Source organism: Populus alba, chromosome 8 (genome assembly GCF_005239225.2).
Source record: "Populus alba chromosome 8, ASM523922v2, whole genome shotgun sequence".
In the NCBI taxonomy this organism is placed as follows: Eukaryota; Viridiplantae; Streptophyta; class Magnoliopsida; order Malpighiales; family Salicaceae; genus Populus; species Populus alba.
The window spans coordinates 6249553-6277477 of record NC_133291.1 but is presented as its reverse complement, the minus strand read 5'-3'; the positions used below and the strand labels follow the sequence as shown (position 1 = coordinate 6277477).

At 35.3% G+C, this 27925-nt stretch overlaps 5 protein-coding genes across 7 annotated transcripts; 2 read left to right on the top strand and 3 right to left on the bottom strand.

Annotated features, from left to right (window-relative positions):
- Positions 1-167: 167 nt before the first annotated feature.
- LOC118062393 (UDP-arabinopyranose mutase 3) lies at positions 168-2937 on the bottom strand. Its single transcript, XM_035076120.2, has 4 exons — positions 2542-2937; positions 1493-1743; positions 1219-1387; positions 168-675 (listed from the first exon to the last, which is right to left on the bottom strand). Exons 1-4 carry the CDS (start codon positions 2863-2865, stop codon positions 334-336), a joined length of 1086 nt encoding a protein of 361 aa, XP_034932011.1. The 5' UTR covers positions 2866-2937; the 3' UTR covers positions 168-333.
- A 6778-nt stretch (positions 2938-9715) lies between these two features.
- Positions 9716-11243, top strand: LOC118062402 (uncharacterized). The gene is made up of 2 exons (XM_035076133.2): positions 9716-10097; positions 10799-11243. The coding sequence occupies exons 1-2, from the start codon at positions 9791-9793 to the stop codon at positions 11014-11016; spliced, it is 525 nt and encodes a 174-aa protein (XP_034932024.1). The 5' UTR covers positions 9716-9790; the 3' UTR covers positions 11017-11243.
- Positions 11244-11763: 520 nt separating this feature from the next.
- LOC118062385 (folate synthesis bifunctional protein, mitochondrial) lies at positions 11764-14106 on the bottom strand. 2 transcript variants are annotated; one of them, XM_035076110.2, is made up of 3 exons: positions 13954-14106; positions 13720-13806; positions 11764-13419 (listed from the first exon to the last, which is right to left on the bottom strand). In XM_035076110.2, exons 2-3 carry the CDS (start codon positions 13784-13786, stop codon positions 11951-11953), a joined length of 1536 nt encoding a protein of 511 aa, XP_034932001.1. In that variant the 5' UTR covers positions 13787-13806; positions 13954-14106; the 3' UTR covers positions 11764-11950. The 2 variants fall into 2 exon arrangements, with proteins under 2 accessions (XP_034932001.1, XP_034932000.1); XM_035076109.2 differs by having other exon boundaries at positions 13720-14100.
- A 247-nt stretch (positions 14107-14353) lies between these two features.
- LOC118062384 (fructokinase-like 2, chloroplastic) lies at positions 14354-18136 on the top strand. The gene is made up of 5 exons (XM_035076108.2): positions 14354-14509; positions 14935-15263; positions 15344-15984; positions 16530-17001; positions 17624-18136. Exons 1-5 carry the CDS (start codon positions 14469-14471, stop codon positions 17962-17964), a joined length of 1824 nt encoding a protein of 607 aa, XP_034931999.1. The 5' UTR covers positions 14354-14468; the 3' UTR covers positions 17965-18136.
- An 875-nt stretch (positions 18137-19011) lies between these two features.
- LOC118062396 (probable 6-phosphogluconolactonase 1) lies at positions 19012-23117 on the bottom strand. Of its 2 annotated transcripts, none has more exons than XM_035076123.2 (4): positions 22927-23117; positions 21792-21965; positions 21571-21706; positions 19012-19722 (listed from the first exon to the last, which is right to left on the bottom strand). In XM_035076123.2, exons 1-4 carry the CDS (start codon positions 23088-23090, stop codon positions 19231-19233), a joined length of 966 nt encoding a protein of 321 aa, XP_034932014.1. In that variant the 5' UTR covers positions 23091-23117; the 3' UTR covers positions 19012-19230. The 2 variants fall into 2 exon arrangements, with proteins under 2 accessions (XP_034932014.1, XP_034932015.1); XM_035076124.2 differs by lacking the exon at positions 22927-23117 and adding an exon at positions 22611-22880.
- Between the last annotated feature and the right edge of the window lie 4808 nt (positions 23118-27925).

The following is a 27925-nucleotide window of genomic DNA, read 5'->3' as shown; positions in this document are numbered from 1 at the left end:
CAAAACACATAAAACAGATAGCAATATAGTAGAAACCAGAAAAGTTTATATTCACCTAAGCACCTCTTAATTTTCAGTACCGTTTGTTTTTATATTTAAAATTATATTTGAACGCATTTTAAACATGCATTTAACTTTTTTCCCTGATAAATATATCAAAATAAAAATTATAAAAAAATAATTTTAATATATTTCAAACAACTGGATATCAAAAATAATTCAGCACAAAGTCAATAAATAAATAATATAATGATCTCAACGACGGCTACAACCGTGACAAAGGGACAACTAAGCAGTAGCACTAGAAGGGCAAATAATTGTGTGTTAAATCCTCTACTTTGCTGTCCCGTTGGGTTGCTTCGAAGATTTTTCCTCTGATGAGTTGAGTTCATCCCAAGCTTCAATCCAAGTGACCATGGCATCAGCTAGTTTAATGAAATAGGGATCAACCTTGCCAAGTTTCTCCTTGACCTGCTTGGCGAGTTCAATGTAGCATTGTTGAACAGTGACGCATTCCTTGGGAAGAACTGCGGCCTGGAAGAATGGTATCAGGTCTTCCTGCCAGTAGATCCCCCTGTACTCCTTCTTGAGATTGACGAAAGGGTTGCTTGCTTTGCTGTGCCAGATGTAGGGCAAGCCAGTCTTAACTCCCCATCCCATGTGGTCGCATATGACCTACAAGTTCAGCAATACAGTACAAGTGAGTTCAGAACGGGGACAACGCAGTTACCTGGTTCACATACGCAGCTCAGAATAAAATAAGACAATCTCGTATGCTTCTGAATGTACGCACTGCAGCTTTTTATTTAAACATTAAGAAAATATTTTTCTATCCATAATGTATATGATTCCAGCATTGTAGATCATAGCAACCTGTGTGGATTAGGGGGGAAAGTGTACTCATTCTCAGAGCACAGACAGAAGTCTCTGATCTATTTGACTTCTTCATGGCTATGTAACCAAATGCACAGAAGAATGATTCAAGCTTCAATTAAAAATTAAACAGAATGGAATCTCCATTTTCTTGAGATGTCTTGAGACCCCGAAATAGAGTTTAGGATTTAATTAACAGCCCTTTTACTTGATTCTTAATCTAACATGTCATTTCCTATCTGATAGTACTTCTGTAAAGAGTAAGAGATTGGAGTAAATTGTGATCAAGAATACACTGTTAACAAGAAATCATGAAAAGAGAAGGAAGTTTCATAGAAATTGCACCTTCATGCACCAGCCAGCCCACATGTCATCATATCGTCCAATTGGCTGACCATCTCCCATGAGTCCAAAATACATAGCAGGTCCGATCAATTCACGATTGAATGCTAGATTCATACCACACATCGGGAAAAGGGTTCCCTTAGGTACTGTCAGAACAGCATCAACATATCTGAAATGTAAAAGGAAATGTATAACTAAGTTCAAATCCCTCACATTGTTGATCACAAGATAAGAAGCTTGTAATCATAGTAACTTCCAGTTGAGATCTAAATACCGCTTATTTCTCTCCAGAGGCTTCACAAGCTGGGTGGGAGCATCATAATCAGGGATATTAAGCCAGAGGCCATGAGAGACAGCAGTGGTAGCACCTTCTCGAAGGCTGAAAGGATATCCACGAACAAAGTCTGCACCTTCTCTGTACGGATCATAAAGAGTGTTGAAGAAATATGGGGTGGATGGGCTCAGAAGGTTTTTGATGTGCTGCTCGAGTGCATTAATCTGTTCGCCAGATGGGTTTTTGGCAACCTGCATTTTGACGTGGACAATAAGCAAAACATGAAAATATTTCCCAAGAATGATTAGGTGAATCAAAATCACACCTTTATTTCCTTCATGCAACTATTTATTCATTTTTTTTCCTTCTTCATTTTTCTTGGCGGCTAGCTACCAGAACACGGATTAAACATGCCATCATCCGCATTGTGCGTTCTTGGCAAGAAAAATATTAAGTTGTGTAGGCATCGTAGCGAGCCAAGGGCTCGTAAAGACAAAGCAAGAACCAATATCAATCCGGCAAATGCAGCGGTTGGAAGCAATCAAAAATCACATAACGGACCCACTGAACATTCAACCAAACACAAATAACACCAACCAGAAAAGAAAAGAAAAAAAACCACCATAAAGCTCACATCAAGACCCAGACTTTCAAACATGAAGTACAAGACTCCCACCGACACCCTAAAATTCCATCAACACCCCAGTATCTCTTCTCCAAATATAGCTCATAAAACCCCAGAATCTCAGATAAATGAGGATCCAAAAATTCCAAATCTACCATAATATTTCAGCTTTACGCCCTTGCAACATTTAAAAATAAAAATAAAAAAAGGAATAAAAAATAGTATTTCAAAATTCAAGACACCTCAATAACAAAAACAAAAACAAAAACAAAAAATACTGAACCTTATAGAATCACCAGAGCAAAATTAAGTCAAGTCAAGCAAAACCAAAACTAGATCTAAAACCCTTCATTGAGCAGAGAATTCAGAAAAATGATACTCATATAAACATAAAAATATTTATATAAAAAAGTAGAAAACTTACAAAGCAATCATCATCAATGGTGTAGATATACTTCTTCTTGGAGACCATGTAACCAAAGCAGCGACAAGCAGAGTCCTTGAATGAAATGCAAGAAGCCTTAGGACCCAGAATCCTATTAATATCATTCCTGTTGTAGAGCTCATAGTCAAAACCGTCAGGGACCTTGATTGTCTTTGATGGATCACCATCTTGGACTATAATCAAGTGATATTGCTCAAAAAAAGGCCTCCACATCTCCAAGAAATCAAGGTTTCTAATAGTGGGTATCACTATATCCAGCTCATCTTTCAAAAGGGGTGTGGGTTTGATTGCAGATCCTGCCATTGTTTGCACAAACTACAGAGAGAGAGGGGGGGGGGGTGCAGAAGACTAGTTAGCAAGGTCGCTGGACTGCCACAAGGAAAGCGGTGTTTTGTCTAAGATTGTCTCTGGTTTTTATAGAGACGAGTTCTCAAGGGTTAAGAAAGAGTGGTGTTTTTGCAGGAATTCTTTACATTTAGGTCCCTGGTTTAAGTGGTTTCAGTTACATGTGTTTTTTTTTTTTTTTAATTGGAGAAATTTCAGGTTATTTTGACTTGAAGGTAATTAAATGGAAATTTACGGCTTTGAGTGATAATTAATGAGATTGGTTTAGGTGTATCGACGGTCCGTTCATTTGAGAGTGAGTAAATTAAAAACTTTTACGGAAAAGGAAAATGAAAACTCGTTTAGATACGAGCAGTTACCTTCTATAAATGAATGATTCGTGGAGATAATATCTTATATATTGGAATTTTATTGAATTAACGTTCTTACATTATATAATAAAACCTTACTCTGGGCTACTCCTCTTGAAAAAAAAAAAAAAGTTACTCCTGTTGACTTTTATAAAAAACAAAATGCTAACTTCTATTAAATATTTTTTTCTAATAAATGGATGGATTCTACTGATGAATTCTGTCAATCCAGTAATCGAATCTTTTTTAAGATTTCTTCAGAAAAAATAAAATAAAATCTTCAGATGACATCATATTGTCGAAAAACCAAGAAAATGCCGTGAAAACAAAGTTTCGAAAATCTTACTAAGACAGATGCATCTAACACAGTGAATTCTTAAATCACTCATTTGACAAGATACATTACTTTTTATCACTGGAGTTGACCTGTCAGAGAGAAGAATGTCTTATAACTAATTTAATTACCTTTAGCAATGGATAGATAAAACATGAAGGGAGAGCTTCTTTCTTAGAACGTGGATGATGTGCTGCGTACAGCCAAGATTTGGTCATATATATATAAACAGTTGCTGTGTAGTTTTCATGTTCAGTCTCCCCCTACAAACAAACACATGATTCTCTACAACCTCTCTGTCTTGTTGCACTGTCCTCCCATATGATTCTCGTCCCCCTGGCAATTCAATTCCCCATCTTTTGCATGAAACTGTCTTCCTCCTCCTCCTCCTCCTCCTCCTCTTTTTCTTCTTCTTCCTTTAAAAAAAGAGAGTGGTTAGACAGTAAGATAATGGACTCTGAAATCTATGGAGCAGCAGCTACATTCTCACATCGGTCTACATTCCTTGAGGCTCGTCCAAGAGCTAGCGGGCAGGGGGGAGTCTTCTCGCGGAAATAGTGCAATAACCACGAGGGATATATGTTATCGTAGCATTTTGTTGATTTTCTCGTGTGTAGTTCGAAGATAAAATATTTTCCGGTGAAGTTTATCGAAAGCCATGTTTTAAAGAGAGGAATTTATTTTTTCACTATAAAAAGATAAAATATTAAATATCTTAATTTGCACTGTTCGTTATGCTAGATGAATTAGTGTTCATTGTACTATATGAATCCATGTATAGACCCTGTTAAGTTCCACTGTACTTCTGTCGTTAATTATTATAATCTTCTAGGACCAAGAGTGAAGGAATTCATACTTCATCTGATGGATATAAACTCTACAAGTTCATTAGAAGTTCTTAAAAACTGCACCATTGAAGAAAACGGTGGATCGGAGCTATGCCTGAAAAAAAAATCGAAAAGTGATTTTGATGATTGTTGTTTAGAAGTGGGATTAATATAGATTCCGAGGTTGAAAATGGGTTAATGAAGTTTATCTAGATGATTGGGAGGTGTTTCCGTTTGAAAATGATAAAAATTGGAGTTTTGAGGCAAAAAAATCTGACGAATCGTGACTTTTTGATGGTCGGATTTCAGCTGGAGAAGAAGATCATGCCGTTTTTTTAAAAAAATGTTTTTGGAGGGCCTGTGCACTTGACCCATTCACTCGAGGGCAACTAATGTAGGCCCAAACCAGGAGCGAGGCCCGTCCCACTTTTCTTTCTTTCCCAGAACTAACCTTCTTATTTTTTGGCTTCTTTTGAATTTCTTCTCATGCGTTCTATTATGGCTCCGTTTTGTTTGCAGGAAAGTGAATTCTTTTTAAAAAGTGAATTCTGAAGAAAATGAATTTTCTGGGGAAAGTGAATTCCGGGCAAAGTATTTTCCGATGTTGGTAGTGTTTATGAAAAATGAACTGGAAAACATTTTACAGTGTTTGGTTGTGTTATGGAAAACGGAACTGAAAAATAATATTAATGAATTAATTTTTTTTTCAAGTTTATCTAACTAAAATATAAAAAATATTTACTCAATGTTTTTACAATAAAAAAATTGAAATCTAAAAAGTACTTAATGATGATTTTTTTTTTATTATATCCTATATTCATACATTTTAGCTTATTTTATAAAATATAACTATATATTCATATCATATTATAGAGAAATAAGCTTTTGAAATATTTTTTTAAAAGATAAATACATACAAAAATATTTTTTTATGATTTTTTTATTCATATGTAACAAATATAATCAAACACTAATCAATAATTAATCAAAGTAAAATAAAACTAGCATATTTATACATATAGCAAAATAAAGCAATAATTGTGGCAACAAAATCATGCGTTTTAAAGTGTTATCACTTATCAACGTTTTTATATTATTTCCCCTTATTAACAGAATCTTGGTGGGTTCCTTGTTAAACTTTCCCTTGTTTATACATGTAGCAAAACACCGATTTTAGTCCCCTGTTCCTTTGTTCAGTTTCAGTTTCCTTCCCTTTCCCCTTCCTCTTTTTAGTTCTGTTTGGTCTTCCCCTAGTTTCTCTCATCCCCTTCCCCTTCATTGTCGGTTTTCCATGTTGGTTTCAGTCTCTCTCATCCCCTTCCCCTTCCTCTGTTCAGTTTCTGTCATCCCTTCCCCTTCCCCTATACAGTTTGCTCTCGGTTTCTCTCGTTTGTATCAGTTTCTCTCATTCCCTTGCCCCTTCCCTTTCCCCTATTCCCTCTCAGATTCTCGGTTATACCTCAAAGACCTGCTTTTAATTCTCAGATCTCCTCCCTCTCTCCCCTGACTACTTCTACTAGGAATTGAAAAAAAAGAGATCAAAGGTTGAATTAAATTCCTTTGATATGGTGGCTAATTGCAGTTATACACATTGCCTCTCTCTTTATGCTTCCACCCAGGATATGGTCGTTGAATCCGAGGAGTAGGGATTGCTTTTTGCTGGGGAAGTTTGGGCATTTTCTTTGATTGATTCACAATAATCTTCGGGATAGGGATTGTTTGGGCATTTTTTTTTATTTTGCTTTGATTTGTGGATTGTTTTGGTTATGGTTTCTACAGGTTGTGTTGAAAGAAGAATGGAAAAAAATATATTGGCTTGATTTTATGAATTTCGGTTGTTTTGAAGGAAGAAAACTGTGTTATGTTATGGGAAAAATATGACCCGTTTAGCATATTTATCAAAAAAAATATGTGTATGAGAAAGAAAGGAAAAGTGTTTTCCTTTGGTTTATCAAAAGGAAAACACTTTCCTTCTGCTAAAGTATGTTTTCAGTTTTGACCGGAATTAAGTTTCCGATTTGACGATAAAAAATAATTTTCTCATATTATGCCAAACATGGAAAACTAGGGAAAATGAATCCAGGAATTGGTTTTCCTAGAAAACAAACAAGGCATAATGTTTTGATTATTACTTTAATCAATACCGTGATAAAAATACATTCATATACTAACTTGTTTTCCTTTAAAAAAATCCTTATATCATACTTGAATATTGAGATTTAACAATATTTAATTGTTTTGAAATTAATTGTTCTTTTAATTTCATATAATTTAATATAAGTTAAATTGATTTTAATTTAACTCGTCCTTAATGTTATAAAAATAATTATAACATATACTTTTAATTTATTGTAAATACAAAAATTAGGGATCCTTTTTTTAACCCCCCTTCCTTGATATAAAATTTTTATATTACTTTTTTTTTCAATTTTTTTTCATATTTTAAAGATTTTAATTTATTCTAGGAACCCTATCAAATAATATTTATAATTTATGATTAAACTTGTAGTTTTATTTATTTGATTAGCAAAAAAAATAGTGCGTTCAGGGCTCGTGGCTAGCAATTAAAAAAAATGGTTGGAATCAAATGCATTAACAAATTAAATTTTATTTCGTATCTGGGCTTAACAAAAAATAAAAATAAAAAATAGAGGACCCAAACACGTAAATAATACAAGGTAATTTATCTGGTATACATGTCTTCTCCTTGCCATACCGTTATTTGACTATTTAATAGCTATCATTCTATACTGTGTCTTTTTCGGATACTTTCTTTAGGTTGAAATTAGCTCTCTTTATATAATTAGTTATATTCAACTTGTTTTTTCTCATGATTTATTAAAAGAATCAAAACAATTTTAAAATTGAACCCTTGATTTTTTTTTTTTATTAATATGGATATCCGACTAATTCCACGAGTTCTAAAATTAATGACCATGTAATCCTCTAGTGACTATTATATTAGACAATCACATGCTTGAACTTTAAAAATCACAAATAAATCTCTTATCAATAGTTACTTGATCAACCATGCTAAAACTCGAAATCACACAATGAATTTTTTACTTATCAAATTACTTACTAAATGATTTTTTTTTAAAAAAATTTAAAGGCAATTGTCATGTATTTTTAAGTTTATGAATTACATGAAATTATTAAAATTAAGTTTAAGTTTTATTTTAAAAATCTTGAGATCGTGTTTATATCAAAAACCTAGAATAAACCTCGATTTAAGTTTCTTTTAGACTTAATAATTTTTTTATATAAAATCTTGAGATTTAGTGACCTTTTTCAATATCAGCAGGTTATATTGTGGACTCAAGAAGCCTATTGGGCCATAATAGTAATAAAGACAACATTTCGATCTTATCTATTAAGCCTGACCTTAAATATTAGTGATTGTAATATTTTTCCATTGCGTGGCCATTGGCGTTTTTCTTATCTAGGACAATGTTCTTCAAGGTGTGTTTGTTTTGTGGTGTAAAAAATGTTAGTAGTTGTTTAATATACTAATATAATTTATAGAGGTAATGGGACTCATTAATAAATTAAGTTGAAAATGCAGTTTTTTTAAAAATAGTTTTTACATTTTTTTTAACTGAGTTTTGTACAACTCTATTTATTTTTGTGTTTCAAAATATTTTTTAAAATTTAAATTTTTTTTAATTTACTTCAAATTATTTATTATATATATATATATATATATATATTTTCAAATCATTTTGATGCGCTGATATCAAAAGTAATTTTTAAAAAATAAAAAAAATATTTTGATGCATATTTCCAAAAAAAATATTTTAAAAAACAACCACAACCAAATATTTTATACATATTTTTTGCTGTACATAAATCTCAACCATAATTTTTACTAAACACATTTAAATCCAACTAACCAGTCTAACCATATTTTTCTGAGGATTTATCTTTTAAAAATCACAATAAAAATTATCTAAAAAACAAACAGACCTCGTATGTTACTGAAGGCAAAGATGCAACAATGAATTTGAAGATGCTGGGCATAGCAGAAGCGCCAGAGAGCTATTAGAAACCTTTTTCATTGGCGAGCTTGACCTGTCTGCAACAGTTATCCCAGAACTTGAAATCTCCTCTAAGAAACAAGCAGATTGTACTCAGAAGAGCTCAAGGATTTGACAAAACAACGGGGCAGTTCCTGTAGCAGTTATTGGTGTCTCGGTGGTGGTTGGCTTCTTGTAGCTGCAGCAAGCCAGGGGTGAAATAACTACCCGGCGGGGGGGGGGGGGGTGTGATTGAGAATAGCCGGTTTGTATCTATAAAAATTCGAAAGAACTGGAAAACAGCACCTGGTTTTTCAGAATGAAGCATGATGTGCCTATTTGTGTTGTAATACATGCGTAAAATAAGTTGAAAGAAAGGGTGATAAATGATGTGGGTTTGCAGTTTTATTTAGGCTATTGCTGAAAAAAATAAATTTTTTTTGGTTTTCTTGAAAAGTACATTCTTGTGTAAATTTGAAAAACAATTTTTCCAATATTTTATTATATCATGAAAAAACAAACTGAAAAATAACTTATTAATATTATTTTTTTAACCTTTATTAAAACAATGAGGAATAAATCTTACAAATTAAAAAAGAAATTAAAATGAGAAAAAATTAAAAAAAAATCTAATTTCATAAATTATCTCCAATAAAATAAATTACAATCAAAATAATAAATATCAAATGTAATAGATAAAAAATTAAAAAAGGATGATAAAATTAAAATAATAATAATTAAAAAATTCATAAATTATTTCAATTAAAATAAGTAACAATTCAAAAGAATGAGGATCAAATTTGATAGATGAAAATTTTCAATTAAAAAAAATAAAAAAAAAAGAAAATAACAATCATAAAAATAACGAACCAGAGTAAATATAAAAATTAAATTAAATCAAATTTTTAAGGGGTGAAATTAAAAAAAATAATTAAAATAAAATATATACAACAATCAAAAGTTTGAGAACTAAATTTGTTATAATTAATCAATAATATGATATTCTTAAATATTTTAAAAAAACCGCTTTTCACCCTATAAAATGCTACAGGAGGCCTTAAACGGGTTCATTGCATGATGCTTGATTACTTGTTGCGGAGACTCGGTTGCCCGCTGAGATCCTGATCCAAGATCCAAGATCCAAGACTCGAATTCGATGCTTTTCCTAGACTCAATATAAAAAAAATAAATAAATAAGCCCAAATTTATTACCGGATTCGAACCTCAGGGCCCAAGTGGGTCGATGTCCTAAAATTCAGATCCACCTTTTATCAAAATAATAAAAGCTTAAGCATAAGCGCAGGAAAGGAGGAGGAGGAGGAGGAGAGCAAGTGCAGGAATTTTGATAGAAACAACATGGCAGCACAGCAGCAAGTGCAAAAGAACACGCTATACGTTGGAGGATTAGCTGAGGAAGTAAACGAAGCAATACTCCACGCTACTTTCATTCCTTTTGGTGACATTAAGGATGTCAAAACCCCCTTAGATCAAGCCACACAGAAACACCGCTCTTTTGGCTTCGTTACTTTCCTCGAAAGAGAGGACGCCGCCTCCGCCATGGACAATATGGATGGCGCTGAGCTCTATGGTCGTGTCCTCACCGTTAATTACGCCTTGCCAGAGAAGATTAAGGGTGGTGAACAAGGTTGGGCTGCCCAGCCAAGTAAGTATTTCTCCTTTTTTTTTTGTTTTAAACCCTAATTCTTGAATTTGTGATGAACCATGGTTCCAAGAGCAATTCCCATGCCTTTCCTTGAGGTTTAGGGTTCTGGGGGCTGTTGGAAATTTTGTATTCTTAAGTGGATACCAGTGTAGTTACACTTTAGGTTTGTGAACAAAAAGTAATGTGCTCTATACAAGTAAAGGGGTGCAATGCGCGGTGATTTTGATTGAGTTAGCCTGAATCTGATCTGTATTATTGGTGATAATGATGGGTTGATTCTTGATTCTGATTCCAAATGTTGATTGCATGTTCTAGCTTGCTACTTTATGTTGATACTGGTTGGTGTTATTGTCCAGTTTCAGTTCTTACGTTTCAATTTGAGGTAGGGAAGGAAAAATATTGCCGCAACAACCAAAGAAGGATAGAGGAGTTTAGGACTCTCAAAATAGCTATAATAGCAGTGGAAAGAATATCTCTTTGATGTGAAAATAATGACCGTGCTGTTGCTTTCCTTTGGGATGAATACTTGCAATTTATGGGTGATCTACACCTGTAGGGCTACCTAGCTGAATTGTAACTTGGGATTGGGATTAGTCATTCTCATAATGAAATTTTACTATTCTAAATATCTTTCCGGGTACTATAAAGTTCCCTGTTGGATCTTATGTTTGTGGGATTGACTTGGTTCTTGAATTATTCAGTCTGGGCTGATGCGGACACATGGTTCGAAAGGCAGCAGCAAGAGGAGGAAATGCAGCGTATGCAGGCAGAGAACAGGGCTGCAATGCAGGCTGCAGAAGAGTTGCACAGAAAGAAGATGACAGAGGAGCGAGAGGGGGAGAAGGAAGATGAAGGGCAGGTCAAGGATGATCCAATGGCAAGGGCTGAAGCGGAGGTTTTGAAACAGAACATATCTTAGCCAACAAAATGTGTGTTTGTGAAACAAATTATCTACATTGGCATGAAATGGTTTTTCGTACTCCCTCCCTCCGATACGTTTATGCAACTTACGACGACAACTCTCTTTCAAGAGCTTGCGTGGTGCAAGGGATACTAATATTCTCATAGTCGAGTATTTGCCTCTCATGCTACTGCGTTAATTATTCTGTTCTTTAGTAATACCATGATGATCTGATTTAATGTTGACTCAGTGTGAAAAAACTTAAAAATAAAAAATCGGATACCATACTCGGGTGGGCAACAACGCTAAAATCGAATGCAAAGTGGACAAATAAGTCAATCATTCACAAATTTTTGTTCTGAAACGTGTTCAGTTTTGTGTTAAACCGTTGATTATAGGAACAGGTGATAGGTTGGTTTCTAAGTTAGGATAGCTGGGCAACTCAGATCCCCGCTATCATTTCTCAGTTTAAAGTGAAGGCATTTCTCAACTGTCAAGTGGGCAAGTTGATTCGCATTATAACTCCGATGCCATTAGCCAATACAGTGAGGTTGTAACTCGTGCTTATGCCAAGTTCACAGGCCTTGTAATTTGGTGATGAAAAAGGGACTTGAATCTTCACTGTAGGCTTAGAAAACAAGGATCAATGGGAGTCATAACAATTTTTTTGCGGAAGTTTGACTACGCATAGTTTTGTAAAAACAAAAGGGAAAACCTGAAGTTGGGAGTTACGCCACACACTACACAAGCACAAATGAAACCAGGTTGCAAAGAAAATCTAGACTGCTAGATATCCATTAGAAAAATTCTACAATTTGACCTCTGTTTTGGCATGGTAGCCTTCTGTTCTCTTGAAAACAGATAATTGGCATAATGAAACACCAATCTGGTTTGCTCGATTTATACAGTTCCCGCCATGAGCCATATCAAAAGGTATTCTAATTTTGCAAGATTATGCAAGAGATCTCCTGTACTTCAGCATTGCATCGCAGAGCTTAACAGCATCTAGATTATCTCTAACATTATGTACTCTTACAATGTTTGCACCTCCCAAAACCCCAGCAGTGACTGAAGCTACTGTTGCAGGATCTCTCTCGCTTGCAGTAGGACGAGTGCAAGTTTCACCTAAAAATTTCTTTCTAGAAGATCCTAACAATACAGGAGAATGAGACATAGCCAAGCTTTTCCTTGCAATCTCTGCTCTAATGGATGGCAGCCCCGTGAGAAGTTCCAAATTATGCTCGGTTTTCTTTGAAAATCCAAGTCCGGGATCAATAATAATCCTCCAGACAGGTATACCAGATAATTCTGCATCTTTAACCCGTGAATACAACTCAGAGGCAACCTGCTTACAAACATCATCATACTGCAGGTTCTCACTATTCTGCATCGTAGCTGGGTCTCCTCTCATGTGCATGGCAACATAAGGAACCTCAAGGCCAGCAACAACCTTAGTCATGTTAGGGTCTAACTGTCCACCAGATACATCATTTATAATATGAGCCCCCTTGCTGACTGCTTCTGAAGCAACTTCCGAGTAAAAAGTATCGACAGATATGAGCTTTCCATTCATCTCAGGCATCTTTAGAATGGCTTCTAAGACAGGGATTAGTCTATCTAATTCCTCCTGAGGGGATATCCTCGAAGCCATTGGTCTTGTTGATTGTGCACCTAAATCAATCATATCTGCCCCTTCTGAAATCATCAAGCGGACTTGAGAAACCGCAGCCTCCACAGACTGAAACTTTCCTCCATCACTAAAACTGTCTGGGGTTAAATTAAGTATACCCATCACAGAAGTTTTCAGGGACCAATCCCAAAAATCATTTCCAATGGGCAGGACTCTTTTCATCCCATCCTTTCCAATTGTACTGTCACCACCCAGTTTCTCCCATGATTCAAAGAGTCCACCAGAATGTATTGACAAAGAATGCCAGCATGCAACTGTATCATTCTCTACATCTGCTCCCAGTAAATCCATCAACGGGGCCATTACAAATGGTCTCTCCCAAATTCTCTCATGAGGAACAGTAAGTATATCAGAACTAACCCTGAACTTTCCGTAAAACAATATATCCAAATCAATCGGTCTTGGTCCATACCTTATCCCCGCAGTACGACCCATATCCTTCTCGATTTTCTTAAGCACTCCCAACAGCTCATGTGGCCAAAGTTTCGTAACACCTCTAACCGCAGAGTTAAGGAATTGAGGCTGATCAGTGACATAGGCAGGCGCTGTCTCATATAAACAGGCATGTCTGGTGATGTTTATTCCAGATTTCTTCATCAGTCGCAATGCTTCATTAAAATTATGAAGTCTGTTGCCCACGTTGCTTCCTAAAGCAATCACTACTTCCTGCTCTTGTGAATGAATTTCCACAAATGTTTCTGGGGATGAACTGAAAAAGCGAAGGGAAGATCCTGCAAATAAAAGACAGCCTTAATGTCTTATCTACTAATTGCTACATTGACTCACTTCTATTACCAACTCCTATTCTTAGTTACCTAGAACTGTTTCACACAAAAGTGTAGTAGTAAAACATATACCGCGTTGATTAAATAACATAAAGATGAGCAATTTTCCGGAAAGATATCAAATTGACCAGATTCAGCGCATGAATTTAAATGCCAGAGTATCTTATCACGTTGGCGTCTGATGATCTATCTATCTCACAATAAAAAAAAGCGTCTAATTAACATGATAAAAGAAACACATCTTACCTCTGAAGCGGTTCAAGGCACCACCTAGCCCACGTTTGGTGGGCAGCAGCTGCTTGAAAAGAATCATATCAGCAATGAATAACGGTGCTGGTCTCTCAAAATAAGAAGAAGAAGAAAAGGAAAACGTCAGAGTTTCTGCCCCTTCTTCAATCCGTGGAGTTATAAAGCATCCATTAATAACGTTAACCAAACGAAACCCAAAAGAGAAAAGAAAGAAAAAGAACAAGCACCCACCCGAGTGTTGAAAGTGTTAAATTAAATCTAGGAAACCAAGAGAGAAGCAAGCATTCAAATCTCGTTGTTTTATGTTGTTTCCCGGCCTGGCACGCTGGTTTCGTTTTTACAGGATGAGGGTGTAGATCTTCTTTATTCCTAATTAAAAGCTAAAAGCAAAAAATATATATTATTACCACTCCATCTTTCTCCTGCAAATTAAACAATATTTCATCTTTACCCTTTACCTATATAATGAGCAGCATCATGGGGGTAAAATTGAAAGCTTATAAATTATAAAGGTATAAGTGAGATGTTGATCAATTTACAAGAATGAAAATGAAGTTTACGCTATCCTCTCCTCTCGCCCGCTACAAGTGTCAAGTGTTCTTTACTGACTCGTTTTGTTAAACCCCAGAACCATTTTGGGGTCGAGACACAAAAAATCCCACCAATTCCATCAACAAGCTCGAGAGCTCTCTTTTCTTTTAATAAAATTATTATCATTAAAGCTCTCTCCGTCTTTCTTCATTGCAATGGCGTCTCTATCTTTCACTCACTTCCTTCCACTGTCCAGGTTCTCTTTCTATCTAAAGTTTCACTCTTTAGTTACTGAGTTTTTTATCTTCTTTCTTTCAACTTCCATATTTGGATTAGTATTAGCTGCTGAATCTTTGATTTCACCTTTACACTTCACTTTAATTGATGGGTTTTGATTGCTGGTTAGTGGATGTGTGTTTTGGCCTTCGTGTGTGAAGATAATCCTCCAATATGCTTCATATCACTTGAAAAGCTGTTTTATCTTAATTTCTAAGATGGGAAAAAGAAGAAGAAAGGATGTTGTTGCTTTGCTTTTATTCCACTCACAATGTAAAGTTGCAGCCTTTTCTTTTTTGTTCACAAAAAAAAAGGAGGTTTATTAAGGGCTTTTTTAAATTATTGTTCTGTTTACTTCTTTGTAACTTTTGTTTGGTTGGTGTTTTTTAATCTTTAAATGTTCAGGTGGCAATTGAATTGGCCAAATCATCAACGGATGAACTTTGTCCAGCTTCAGGATTTTAGATTGCAAAATAAATGGGGTCTTGCAGCTATCTCTAGGAAGAAAATTTCAGAGGCTTTACCTGAAGAGGAACCTGGTGAAAATGGCGTAGTTGGGAAAAAAAGGACAACTAGGACTGGTACTAAAAGAACTACCTCACGAACTAGGAAGAAAAAAGTAGCTGATGCTCTTGAGGAGAATTCTGAAGTAGTGGGGATTCATGATCCTACTAATGAGAAAAGTGTTGTGTCTGAAGATCCCAAGAAAACTCGAAGGAGGACTCGACGAAAAGGTACAACCTTATTGTAATTATTATTCAGTGAATGTTATTTTTATAGTAATTTCTAAACCCCTTGGTTTTGTTGCCCACAGATGTGTCTGCTTCTACTAGTTTGGAAGAGTCGTCAACAGAGAAGGTCAGGAAGAGGAGGGCAAGAAAAAAGATGGATGAGGATGTTGAGACTCAAGATAGTGAATCTGAAAATAGTGATCAGGAGCAGTCTGAATTTGTTACAAATTTGGAGGATGAGAGTGATGGAGACCTGGAATTAGATAAAGATGACGGAGAGGATATCACCTATACATATGATTGGCCCCCTCTTGTTTGTTGTTTTGGAGCTGCACAACATGCTTTTGTACCCACAGGAAGGCCAGCCAGCAGACTCTTAAATTATGAAATTCATGACAGAATGAGAGAAGCTTATTGGGAACCTGAAAAATTTATGAGGGCTCCTGGGGGGTCTGCTGGAGGTGTTGCAGTTGCTCTTGCAAGCTTGGGCGGTAAGGTTGCTTTCATGGGAAAACTTGGAGATGATGAGTTTGGTCAGGCAATGCTATACTTTTTGAATGTGAACAACGTTCAAACACGATCAGTTCGCATGGATAGTAAAAGATCAACAGCAGTATCACAGATGAAGATTGCCAGGCGAGGTCGCTTGAGAATGACTTGTTCCAAGTCCTGTGCGGAAGATTCTCTGTTGAAGTCTGAACTAAATATTGATGTGCTGAAGCAGGTAATGGGCTGGGAAGAAATAACATCTCCAACTCTTAATGCTTTGTGCCTCTTGTTCTTTGTCCTCTTGGTTGTGGTTATATCAAGTTGCTGCGAACCAGTAAATTACAGCGTTATTTCATTAAAAATGATATATGTGTTTGGGTTTCTAAATGGACCTGATCTTTGCAAGACAGATGATATGAAAAATTCAACTTCCGTTTCTATAATCATGTATATGAATAGAGTAATTAGATACTAATAGATGGTCTTGTCATTTTAACGTAGAGAAAATTGCCCGAGAACTGATTTAAATACCACAAAGCAATGCTGTGTTTTTTACTCTCACGCTTGTTGGTTCTCTAAAACCCCAAGAGAGGGATTTGTTACTCGCTGTCATACTATTGCTTCTGATTTCTGTGGCATGAAATTTCTCGGTGTTTATGTGAATTTTGTAAAATTGTAAAATAGCATCTGCTTCTAGCTATGTTTTCTGCAGTTCAAGGTTGGTGACCAAACTTTGATTTCTCCAGGATTTAGTCACATTATTGATGAACTTTTATCCAGGCAAAAATGTTCTACTTCAACACCCATTCCCTGCTTGATCGTAGCATGAGATCAACTGCATTGCGAGCAATCAAAGTTTCAAAGAAATTGGGAGCAGTTGTTTTCTATGATGTAAACCTTCCCTTGCCACTGTGGCAGTCAAGTGAAGAAACCAAACTATTCATACAAGAAGCCTGGAACCTTGCGGACGTTGTTGAAGTTACTAAGCAAGAACTTGAGTTTCTATGCGGGATTGAGCCCGATGAGGAATATGACACCAGAAATAATGCCAAATCTAAGTTTGTCCATTATGGGCCAGAAGTTGTTGCACCACTTTGGCATGAAAATCTAGAGGTTTTGTTTGTGACAAATGGCACTTCAAAGATACATTACTACACCAGGGAGCACAATGGAGCAGTGCATGGCATGGAGGATCCCCCCGTTACCCCTTTCACCAGTGATATGTCAGCTTCTGGAGATGGCATCACTGCAGGTACAGTATTATGCCCATGGATATTTTCGCTAAATTACAGCAGGGCATGGAGTAGGGTATTTTTAAAGCTTATATAAGTAGAATCAAGAGCTGTTGAGTTCTTCGTTTTGTGATGTCATGCTCCTCCACTTGAAGACTGCTATCATATGCCACGTTAAAATATAAAAAAGTCTTCAGAGACAAAATAGAGTATGAACTGAACTGTATTATGGGTTTTAGATTAACTGCAGAGAAGCCTAGGAATTGGTTTGCACTAGCTTATTCTCTGAGTTGGTGAAAGTGCTCTGTTGTGACTATGGAGTCCAGCTTATCAGTTCGTATGGTAGGTTGGTCTGAACTCTCCCACCAATAAACTTTTACGGGACAAAAAATAGGTAATGCCCATCAGTTTGCTAGTTGATATTGCAGATTGGGTAAAATGCATCTGCTACATTGTTGAGAGAGAACAATCTGAGTCCTTTTTTATTTATTTATCGTATTCAAGAAAGCATGCATTAAGATGTCCAGTGCTGTTTAGGCATTGAATTTTAAACGTTTCGTATCTGTCTGCCCTGGTTACAGTATTAATCTCTTCCCAAAAATCCATTATTTTGCTAAGCTCATTTTACTGCTGTGCGTGCAGGTCTACTGAGAATGTTAACTGTTCAACCAGACCTTTTTACCGATAAAGAATACTTGGAAAGCACAATCAAGTATGCAATTGACTGTGGAGTTATCGATCAATGGCTTCTTGGACGGACACGTGGCTTTCCTCCCAGGGAAGAGATGGGAGATGAAGTGGAGCCTGATGAAAATGGCATAAGGTCAGTAACAGAAAAGGAATACCGCACTTTGGAGAACGATTCTGATCCGGAAGGCTACATGCCACCACCAGAAATGGAATGCCGCCCGGTGAAGCCTGTTCCAGATGACACCAGTTCGGAAACGGAAAAGGAGTATACGTACAAGGCTTCTTGGATGTAGCATCAATTTTGTATTTTACGGATAGCATCTGTCATCACAAATTACTGTTTTCCAAACTCTCCGGTCTTCATTTTCTTCAGCAGAGGCGCGGGCATCAAATGCCATTATTCCTGCTTTCCAGGGGAGGGCGTAGGAAAATATTCTGCTTAAATCCAAATATAAATTTCTTAGTAGTCTGATTAGGCTCACCCAGGATATGAATTATTAATTCTGCATATCCTACCCATTGGAGCAAACGTTCTTGATTCATGGACAACTCATGATTCAAAATATGATTATTTTGACGGTGGAAATCAGTGTTAACAATTATTTTCTCTGAATCTATTGACTTTTCTTCTTCTCTCTTGAATCAAAAACTAAAAAATAATAAAAATAAAATTTTAAACTAAAATTAACATTTTAAAAAAAAGGAATTAGAGGACCTAATATTTTATAATTCAAATTACATGCGGATTACAATGAACATTTCATCAAAAGGTAAAAAAACCAATTATTTATTTGGTTTTTTCACTTTGATATCTTATCTGGCATTCAATTTGGTCTTATAAAGTTTAAATCAAAAAACAAAAAATTTCGGGGAAAAACAATTACACGTCTACACCGGCTTGGGGAAAGCCTAGATGCTGTCACCATTATTTAGTGTATATGATAATTTGGAGTAGGTGAATAGCTAATCTTGACTTCTGTGGAAAGTGATGTCACGTTAAAGGCAGGATTAGGTTTCAGATTAATCTTCTCTCTTTTTATCTTTTCTTCCCTGAATATTTATTTCCCTTGAACGCTGTGATTATCAAGTGCAACAGGAATGTACAAGAAAATGGCTCTGTATCAGTTGATTGCTTTTCTGTCATTCACAAGCTATTAAAAATGTCAGGGTCACGTTATAAAAAAAAAAAAAAAAAAAAAAAAAGGAGTGAAGTCCTACAGAATGTCATGGAACTTGTAATCTCTCTGTGAAGCAAAAGACAGGACCTGTTTAACATCCCGATGGGCTGGCTTTCCGATGAACTACTATCCCACCATCGCAATCCATCCTAAAAGAAACCAGAACCAGAAAAAGCTTTTGCACTGAGGCCCCAACTTTATTCTTCATACAAAGAGGATAATCACACTTCTCCAACTCCTCTAAAGAAGAGAGAATAAAAGCCAAAATGGAGAATTTAACCCAAAGCAAACAGGGGGGGTGTCATAGGAAAGAAAAGGATCCACAGGTGTTGAGTACGTCCACTACATACAAACATACACATTGACAGTAAAAGCTTGACCCTACTCAGAAAACTGAGAACCGTCAAGTTTTGAGGCAGCCAGCTTATCCAAAAACCACGCCAACTTCCCTTTTGTTGGCTGGACCAATCGTGCAGGCAATGACAGGCAGTCAGCTCCTACGTCATCAATTGCCAAGTGTACAGCCTCTGCTTTGCTCTCGCCTGTCACGACCACGACCACATTGGATGCTGAGTTGATGACAGGCAAAGTGAAGGTGATCCTCTCCGGTGGGGATTTGGGGGAGTCAGTAATAAAAGTAACCCACTCATCTTTCTCGTCAAGCACAGGGTGGTTAGGGAATAGTGAGGCAACATGACCGTCAGAGCCCATTCCAAGAAGGATGAGGTCAAACTTGGGGCAGTCACTAATATCAGACACATTAATTGTTCGTGTTTTCACTAACTGTCGAACATGAAATTCATAGTCGTCAGCAGCCTCCTCTGCTGACACTGAATCATTGATAGAATTCACATGACTGGGTACAACAGGTACCTGCTAGCATAACATGCATAAAACGATAAGGATGCAGGTGACTGTCGTAGCATTTTACCAAACAAGAGAAGCGTTAGACTAGCTGAATCTTTTGTTGTTTCCACTTCAAGCCTCTGATGAAGCAGAGATGAAGAAACGAAAAGCTTCTACATCTAAAAGATAAATCATTCACGATGTTCTTTTCTTTCTAGTTATCTTCGCTATTGTCAAAGTTATCTGCATTTTCTATATGTTAAATTGTGCCAAAAATATATAAAGTGACCAATCTCCATGCTTAATGACTGATCTTACCTATTGGCATTTGGTAATGGTTCCCTTCAAATTCACCAACAGGCCTGATGATGTAATGGCAATCAAAATTAAACTATATCTTTTCCTTTTAATATGCAATGGGTCCATGTTCTGTGTCATAAGGGAAAACATGGTATTAAAATATGGCTTGCATATTCCCTAGGCGTTCAGGGAAGCAAGAAGAGCTCTTTATGCGACATACACAATTTTTCCTATTTCATCTTTGTTCAGGGGGCTGCAACATTTCCAAAAAGGGCATTGTCATACATCAATAGTAAAAAATCTAAGAAGTGTAGTGGAAGAAAAGACATGTATCTAATATACATATGAAAATACACAGCACCGAAGCATAGCATTCACGATACAGCAACAAACATCAATGTCTCAAATGAATACAGGGTAGCTTCAACTCTCTGATAACATTTTTATTTAAAGCTCATATTCATGCAACTCTTATTTCAAGGTAGCACTAGTAGGGGAATTTTCACAACCCCCCTGCACCAAGGAATGTAAAGCCTAAGAAAGCCTGAGCATTCCGAATGAGAACACATTGACTAAGGCCTTCGTCTAAAATTTCCAACATCTCTACCATGTCAACTATAAGAAAGAATCTGCTTAAGATGGTGGGTTAAGGTTAGACAGATAGATGATTGGCCGGGGTGGCAATGGAAGACGATTGTCAAAGATTTGCTCAGGTTTATCGGTCCACATGGTAAAAAAGGAAAAAAAAAAATGATTGATTTTAAAAGGCCAATCCAAAGTGGCTGGCATTTTTGGCTACGTTGGGTTGCACAGAGCAGAAGAAACAACATATATAGAGAAACAGCCTTTGACAGAGGTTAGTAGAAATGGATACTGCATTAAATGGCCAACAGAAGCATCCAGAATACATTTGACATCTTTTTTAGGTGCAAAATTAATTGAACTGCAAAAAAGTTGATACTGGATGATAGCAGTGATTTGCCAGAGTTTGAAAAGAAGACACAGACATTTCAGCAAAATTAGAAATGGGACTTGACTACCTATGCTGAACAAGCGAATGAAAATACCAAATGAAAATGAATGCAAAGATACAAAATGTAAAAATACCAAATGAAAATGCATGCAACAATACAAAATGGAAACGTGAAGCTCATAGTACTCTATTTTCGATGCAATATCACAACAGCAGAAGTCTAGAGTCATCTAATGACTAGATGACTACTTGAGGTGGTTTCATGAGAGACTTGGCATCAACTGCAAATACAAACTATCTACCCACAAGAGGAAAACCTAGGCATTGCATCAGATCAAGACCAGTTTGGGAGGTGAATTTATTCTAGCAATGGCATCACGAAACCAACGTAGTTGCCTATTTAATAGGAAAACAGAAGAATCTGTACTTGGTTATTTGGTGAACAAAGCCGAGAAATCAAAATGCAGCAAATGCTTGACCAAGGAAGGCACTTTGAAATACTTCAATTTCCTTCCCTTAAAGTCTTTTTGGAGACTGATTACCGGATGCATGTAGATAAAGGACAGTTGGAAAATATAAAGGAAACAAACAAAGGCACAAACCTTGGACAAAAGACCATCCTTTGCCAGCTTATAATTGCTATCAGCATGAGTTTTGGCTACCACCCGTTCATCCGCCCAAAATACATACCATTTAGCCCAGTCTACAGTCTTGTTATAAGGAGCTTCACAAAGTTTCCTGTTACCCACCAGAAATGTAAACAAAAACACAAACATCATAAAACCAAAAAACGAGGAAACACGAGATGCAATTGCATAAATACCCCATCAAGCCAATGAGAGAACCACCAGATATGGCAATGGCAAAGACACCCCTCTCCTTCACCGATGCCTCTGATAATTCAGCAATATATTCTGCCAAATCAGTGCCAAGCTCATCCAAATTCTCATGAATCCTCAACTCCCCTCTATCTTTATGAACCCCAGAATGAGCCATCCTACTCAACAAGTTTAACAACTCAACTATTAACATATTTAACAAATGAAACACCACCAAGAAAAATATAATGGTCAAAAGAGCAACAAAGTGGCAGCAAGTGAAAGGAAAAAAAAAAAGCGAGAGAGAACTATAACATCAAATAGCCACCAATTGTCACAGTTCATTGGCAATTTGGCATATAATTAAGCAACAAAGACAACAAGAAATTAGACAATTTTCACTTTACAACATCCCTGACTCATAACAGGATAATTCAATAATCTTCCAATAGAAAATCCAAGAAACAGCAAACTTCTCTTATATAAACAGAAAGAAAAATTAATTGATACATTCAGTCCAAATTGAAAATAACAAAATAAAATGGCAACCGAACAATAAATGGCATGATCATTATAATTCAAAATAAGTGACAGGAAAAGAAAATGAGAGATTTCTCCTAGTAATTAACCAAACCCAGATCACACACAAAAAAAAAAAAAAAAACCATTTAAAAATCCCATGCCCCGTTACACCAATAAATCAAAGCAACAAACACACATACAGATTTCTCGAAATAAAAAGAAAAAACAAGATTCTTGCAATCATACGTGCAAAAAAGAAACACAGAAAGAAAAAGGAGAAGAGAAAAAAAAAAAATGCTTACAAAAAAGGAGGAGAAAGAGAGAGATGATTTGGCAAAGAGAAGAAGACGGAATATGGTGATAATGAGGGTTATATATCGACAGAAACACGAAATTATTATTATGCATGTCAGTCTCTAATCTCTCTCTCTCTCTCTCTCTCTCTCTCTCTCTCTCTCTCTCTACACACACACACACACACACACAAACCCAGGAAATAAATCACATTATTATATATATATAAGAAAAGGAATTGTAGACGCGCAAGAAGAAGAAGTTGTTGTATACTTGCAGTAGAACTAGAAGAGCATTGGAAGAGAACAACAAAGCAATTTTTACCTTCTGGGTTTCCACGTGCATCCAATGATCGTGACAAAACACAGACACAAAAGTAAACGGATAAAAATAGACAGGGAAACTGAGGAAATTCTGTCTCTTTTGTAAATAAATAGAAGAGAAAAACTCTGAAATGCTAGATCCTCTCCTCTGTTCCCATTACACATCTATCTACCTCAAAATGTAAATCAAGTGCTCAACAATTCAGTAATTAATAATAATAATATTAAATAGAGTTTGTTGTTGTCAAATAAAAACCAATGAGTTTAGGGTTTTTTTTTGCTAATAATAATATAATATTCCTACATCCTGAATCATTATTAGCATTCAATATTGATTAGTCTTGATTTTAGGAAATAAAATAATAATAATAAAAAAAAAAGGCCAGCACAAAGAGTTTTTGGGGAGAGTACTCAGACCAAACACCTGTCATCATTTCGTGACAAATGTACCAATAAGGACTTTCATCTTTGTTTCACTAAAATTAATGACTATATCGTTGATTGCGTTATATCAGGGGTGAGATCAATTTTTATAAAACAAATATAAAAATAAATATTTAATATATTTTTTAATAAAAAAATAAATCATGTTAATATTGTTTTGAGTTTAAAAACAATCTAAATAACCGCTAAAAATATAATTTGACTAAGAAATTTGCATGACAACATCTTATTCAAAAAATATTATATAAAACAATAATATATTAAATTGAATTGGACTAACCTAAATCAACCTATTAAATTTATAATTTATATCGTGAGACCTTAATAACTCATAAAAAATAAATTAAAATAAATTATAATTCTAATACCCAATTAACCTAATGTTAAAGGGCAAAACATAAAAAAAATTAAAAACATATCCAAAAAAACAATACTGGTCAACTTGAGTTAACTTGTAATCCTGCAATTTGAATCATAAAACTAAGATAATCACATGCAAGTTGAAATAAATATGAAGCTCAATTAATCCTATGTAAATCAATGTTAAAGAATGAATTTTTTTTTAAAAAAATCTGAGATAATTTTTTTAAAGTAACTTGGATCATGAAACCAATATATCATCGTAAAAAAAAAAATTATAAAACTCAATTCTAAATAACTCTAACATTAAATAATGAAATTTAAAAACAAAAAAAAAATAAAAACAATGATAAGTCAACAATGATTTATAAGATAGTGAATGTTCAAGTGTTTGTTAACGACAACAATAATAATAATAAATATTTTTTTTGTGCACCTGTTTGAAAATGTGGAAGAGATTATGTTTCAAAATGCTTTTTTAATTTGAAAATGTATTAAAATAATATTTTTTATATTTTAAAATTTATTTTTAATATCAACACTATATAAAAATATAAAAAATTTAATTTTAAATAAAATAAATAAATTTTGAACAAACATAGTGTTAACCAATCCCTACGCTGAATAGAATATGATAGGACAGGATGAAACGTAAACTCTCCGTGTCCATGATATAAACAAGGATAGAAATAGAGCGCATTCTGCTACAGAGCATGGTGATAATTTTCCATGTTTTTTTTTTTTTTTTTCCCTTCCAATTTTACGTTAGTTCTTGCTCTTTTGAAAAATATATCCTTCCTTTTATTTATTCAGGTTTCTCGTGCTTGTCTCCCCAGAACCAGCTAATTTTTACGCTTTTCAAATCTACTTGCGTGTCTCACATTTTACCCCTCTCTCTATCACTTTCTTGAATCTTGATTCCCCCTATATTCCTCCACTTGCTAGGATCGTGTGTAATGTGCGCTCTTCCTGCCCCTTGAATCATGATGCAATTTGTGCTTGCTATTGATTTAGAGCGGACGGCCACGATGATTTCCAGAATTTAAATCTTTGCACATATTTACAGGCATATGAATATAGTGCTGGTGGGTTACATGATTACTATGATATATATATATATATATATATATATATATATATATATATTATCAGTACTAAGTATTACAGTTATTCTGTAGACTCCAAAGCTATGTATTAATTTATACTGTTTCTTCTCATGGTTGGAAGGAGTTAACTATGCCATCATAATCTCTCGGAGCTTCTTTTTTTTTTTTGGCATAAAGAAACTTTCATGGTGTTTGCATTAAAGATATCGTGTCAGCCATCGTTTTCTCTAGTTTCTCCAACTTCCCCACCACCATAGAAAAGAAAGAGAGAGAGAGAGAGAGAAAACTAATGATGAACATATCAAGAGGGGTTTGGAATCTCATGCCATCAATGTCAAGCAACAGTGCAAGAGGGAAAGGGAGACGAATGGGTGTTGGAACCTGGAAGTAAAAGATCTTTTATAAAAGGCATTGGCTAATTGATCAATGCCCCAGAATTTCAGGAATCTATTGTATTATCAAAAGGGACTGACATCCCGATGGTGTGATGGCATTTTATGTCCCTTTTAGGGAGTAACAAGAGCCGTTAGATGATGTCTTCTAGCCTGATGTCTTCGATCCCCTTCTGGTTCTAATCTTGGAGAGAGAAAAAAATGAATGATAAGAACTCTAAGCTCTCTCTATCCGACACCGCCACCCTACATTTTTCAACTAGCTAGTTCTTCGAGAAGAACTTCTCAACTTTATGCTTGCAAAAAAGGAGCTCGCGTGCTGATTTGCTAACAGATTTCGACTCAGAGATCTGGATTAATTGAAGTGTCATGATCATCCCATCAATCCACTTAAAATGTATTTTTAAACTAATCAAGCCATTGATTTATTTCAGAACCAGTCCAGAATCTGCTTCTTAAGCCAAATCTATTCAAGTTTGGATCGAGAATCTGGTGCCTCCCAACTTCCCAACATGTATTTGGAATCAGAGTGCTAGCTGCTAAATCCTAATATCTTATACCGAAATTATTGCTAGCTAGTAAATAGTAATAAAACTATGCTAGCGTTATCCTCCTAGCACTTATCCATGCAAACATCTGTGATGAAATTCGCACATGTTTCGGTGTCCCCTACGCGTTATTTAAAATTTCTGGGATCTTCTTCCCTGATTCGGGCCATTAGCCCACGATTTTGTTTTATTTTTAATTAATTTCTCCGTGCTATTGGGATAGAGAGGAATCTCGAGTTGATGGGATTATCATCACTTGTTACCTTGACGTAATTGTTAGTTTAGACATGCATAATAATACATCTGAAGGGCTAAAAGGGTAAAAAATCCTTTTTCACCAGGGAGAAGGCTTTGGTGATATTGCAGAAAAGAAAACCAAACAGTCTCTTCAAGCATGAGAGGAACGGAAATTTTAGGCGAGAAATGAAGGGAATATATAAAACCTCAACGATGAAATTAGCTTTTGATCCACCTCCCAGGAGGACCATAAGTAATTCTTAATAGTCTCCTAGTTGGTTTGGTGCATGACATGTTTAGTGGTCTAATCCAATTATGACTGTAATTAATTATAAAAAAAAAAGGAGGAGGAAATTATCATGCTGCTCAACAGCAAAAACACTTTACGTGAAATCATTTCCAGTGATAATTCTCTGTGCTAATCCTCAACTCCTCCTGGGATAGTATATATCAATAATAAAATGAGGATAGTCTTTCAAGGTCCTGGGATATAATTTTCCTTGTGTAAAAACAAAATCATACGGGGTCAACCTGCACTTTGATATACGCCAGATCGATTCTAACTCGGATAGATACAGGGTTTTGTTTTATTAAAAAAAAATCGAAGTATTTATTGCTACTGTTTAACCTACTTTTTTCAAAAATAGTGTAGCTATCCGCTCATCATTTTCGATAAAAAGTTTGAATTCAAAGTATTTACTGCTATTATTTGAATTCAAAGTTATTATTGCTATAGAACTAATTAAAACCCTTCTTTCAAGCATTAATTGAAAAAATGTTGACTTTATGGATGCCCAACAAGCAATTAGTCAAGAGAGTTTACGGCTGAAAACAACATTAACATATAAAAAATGTTGACTACAAGACACACTTAATGACCAGTTACAAAGCGTTCGCAAGGAATAATTAAGGTAAGAGTACCGGAGGATATTGGGATATAATTTAACTGCGTCAAATTCTTCACTTTCAACTATAAAAGTAAGTTTTCAATTCAAACATTATGTCTCTGCCATGAATTAATCCATCAAGCAATCATCACTATAGTTAGAACGTGGTTAGATTCTTCTTTGAATTTGTTTTCATTCCGTGTACTCTAAGATTAGTTTATACGCATTCACCCATTGTATATTATCACACACCCCTTGTTTTGTAGCGTGTTTTGGCTATGTATTTAAGATATTTTTTAATAAAATTTCCAAGTTCATATATATATATATATATTACAACATTGAAAAACATCTAAAATTATTAAATTAATATTCTTTTCACGTGGAGAGTCGATCGTGTATATAATCCATTTGCATAGAAATACAACATCTAACAAATATACCAAGTTGCATTTATCAGGGTTTACTGTAACTATAGATTCAGTGTACTATTTTCATTATGATAGTGGGGATTGATGTTTATATTCTAGGCAAAAAAAAAAACAGTTGTTTTTTATTTACGGATATTTTAGTATTTTCAGATGGATCAATCACCATTATTGATATGTGTGAATGTATTTTTATCTATACAAATTTGTAATGAATATTAAAATAACAGAAAATCCCTAAGATAAAAAAAAAAAAAAAAAATTCAATTGTAGGTATATAGGTATTTTTGGTTTTTCATGTAAAAGAGAATTATAAATGTATCCTGGAATCCAAGAAATTTTGTGTTCAACACAAACTGGTGAGTGAGTGGCGTCCGTGTCATTCAGGCGGCACATATAACACCACTTGGTGGCTAAAACTCCCCCCGGGCCATTTCTCTAGATGCACTATTGTGTCCTCTTTCTTGTGGAGTGGCGTATGTCAGCTTACGGTGGTTAGATGATTGCTGGTGGTCGTTTGATTTCCCCCATTCTCTTCTCTCTCCTAACATGTAATGCATACCATTGTCTTTTTTGTTTCTTACTTTTCAATTCTAGT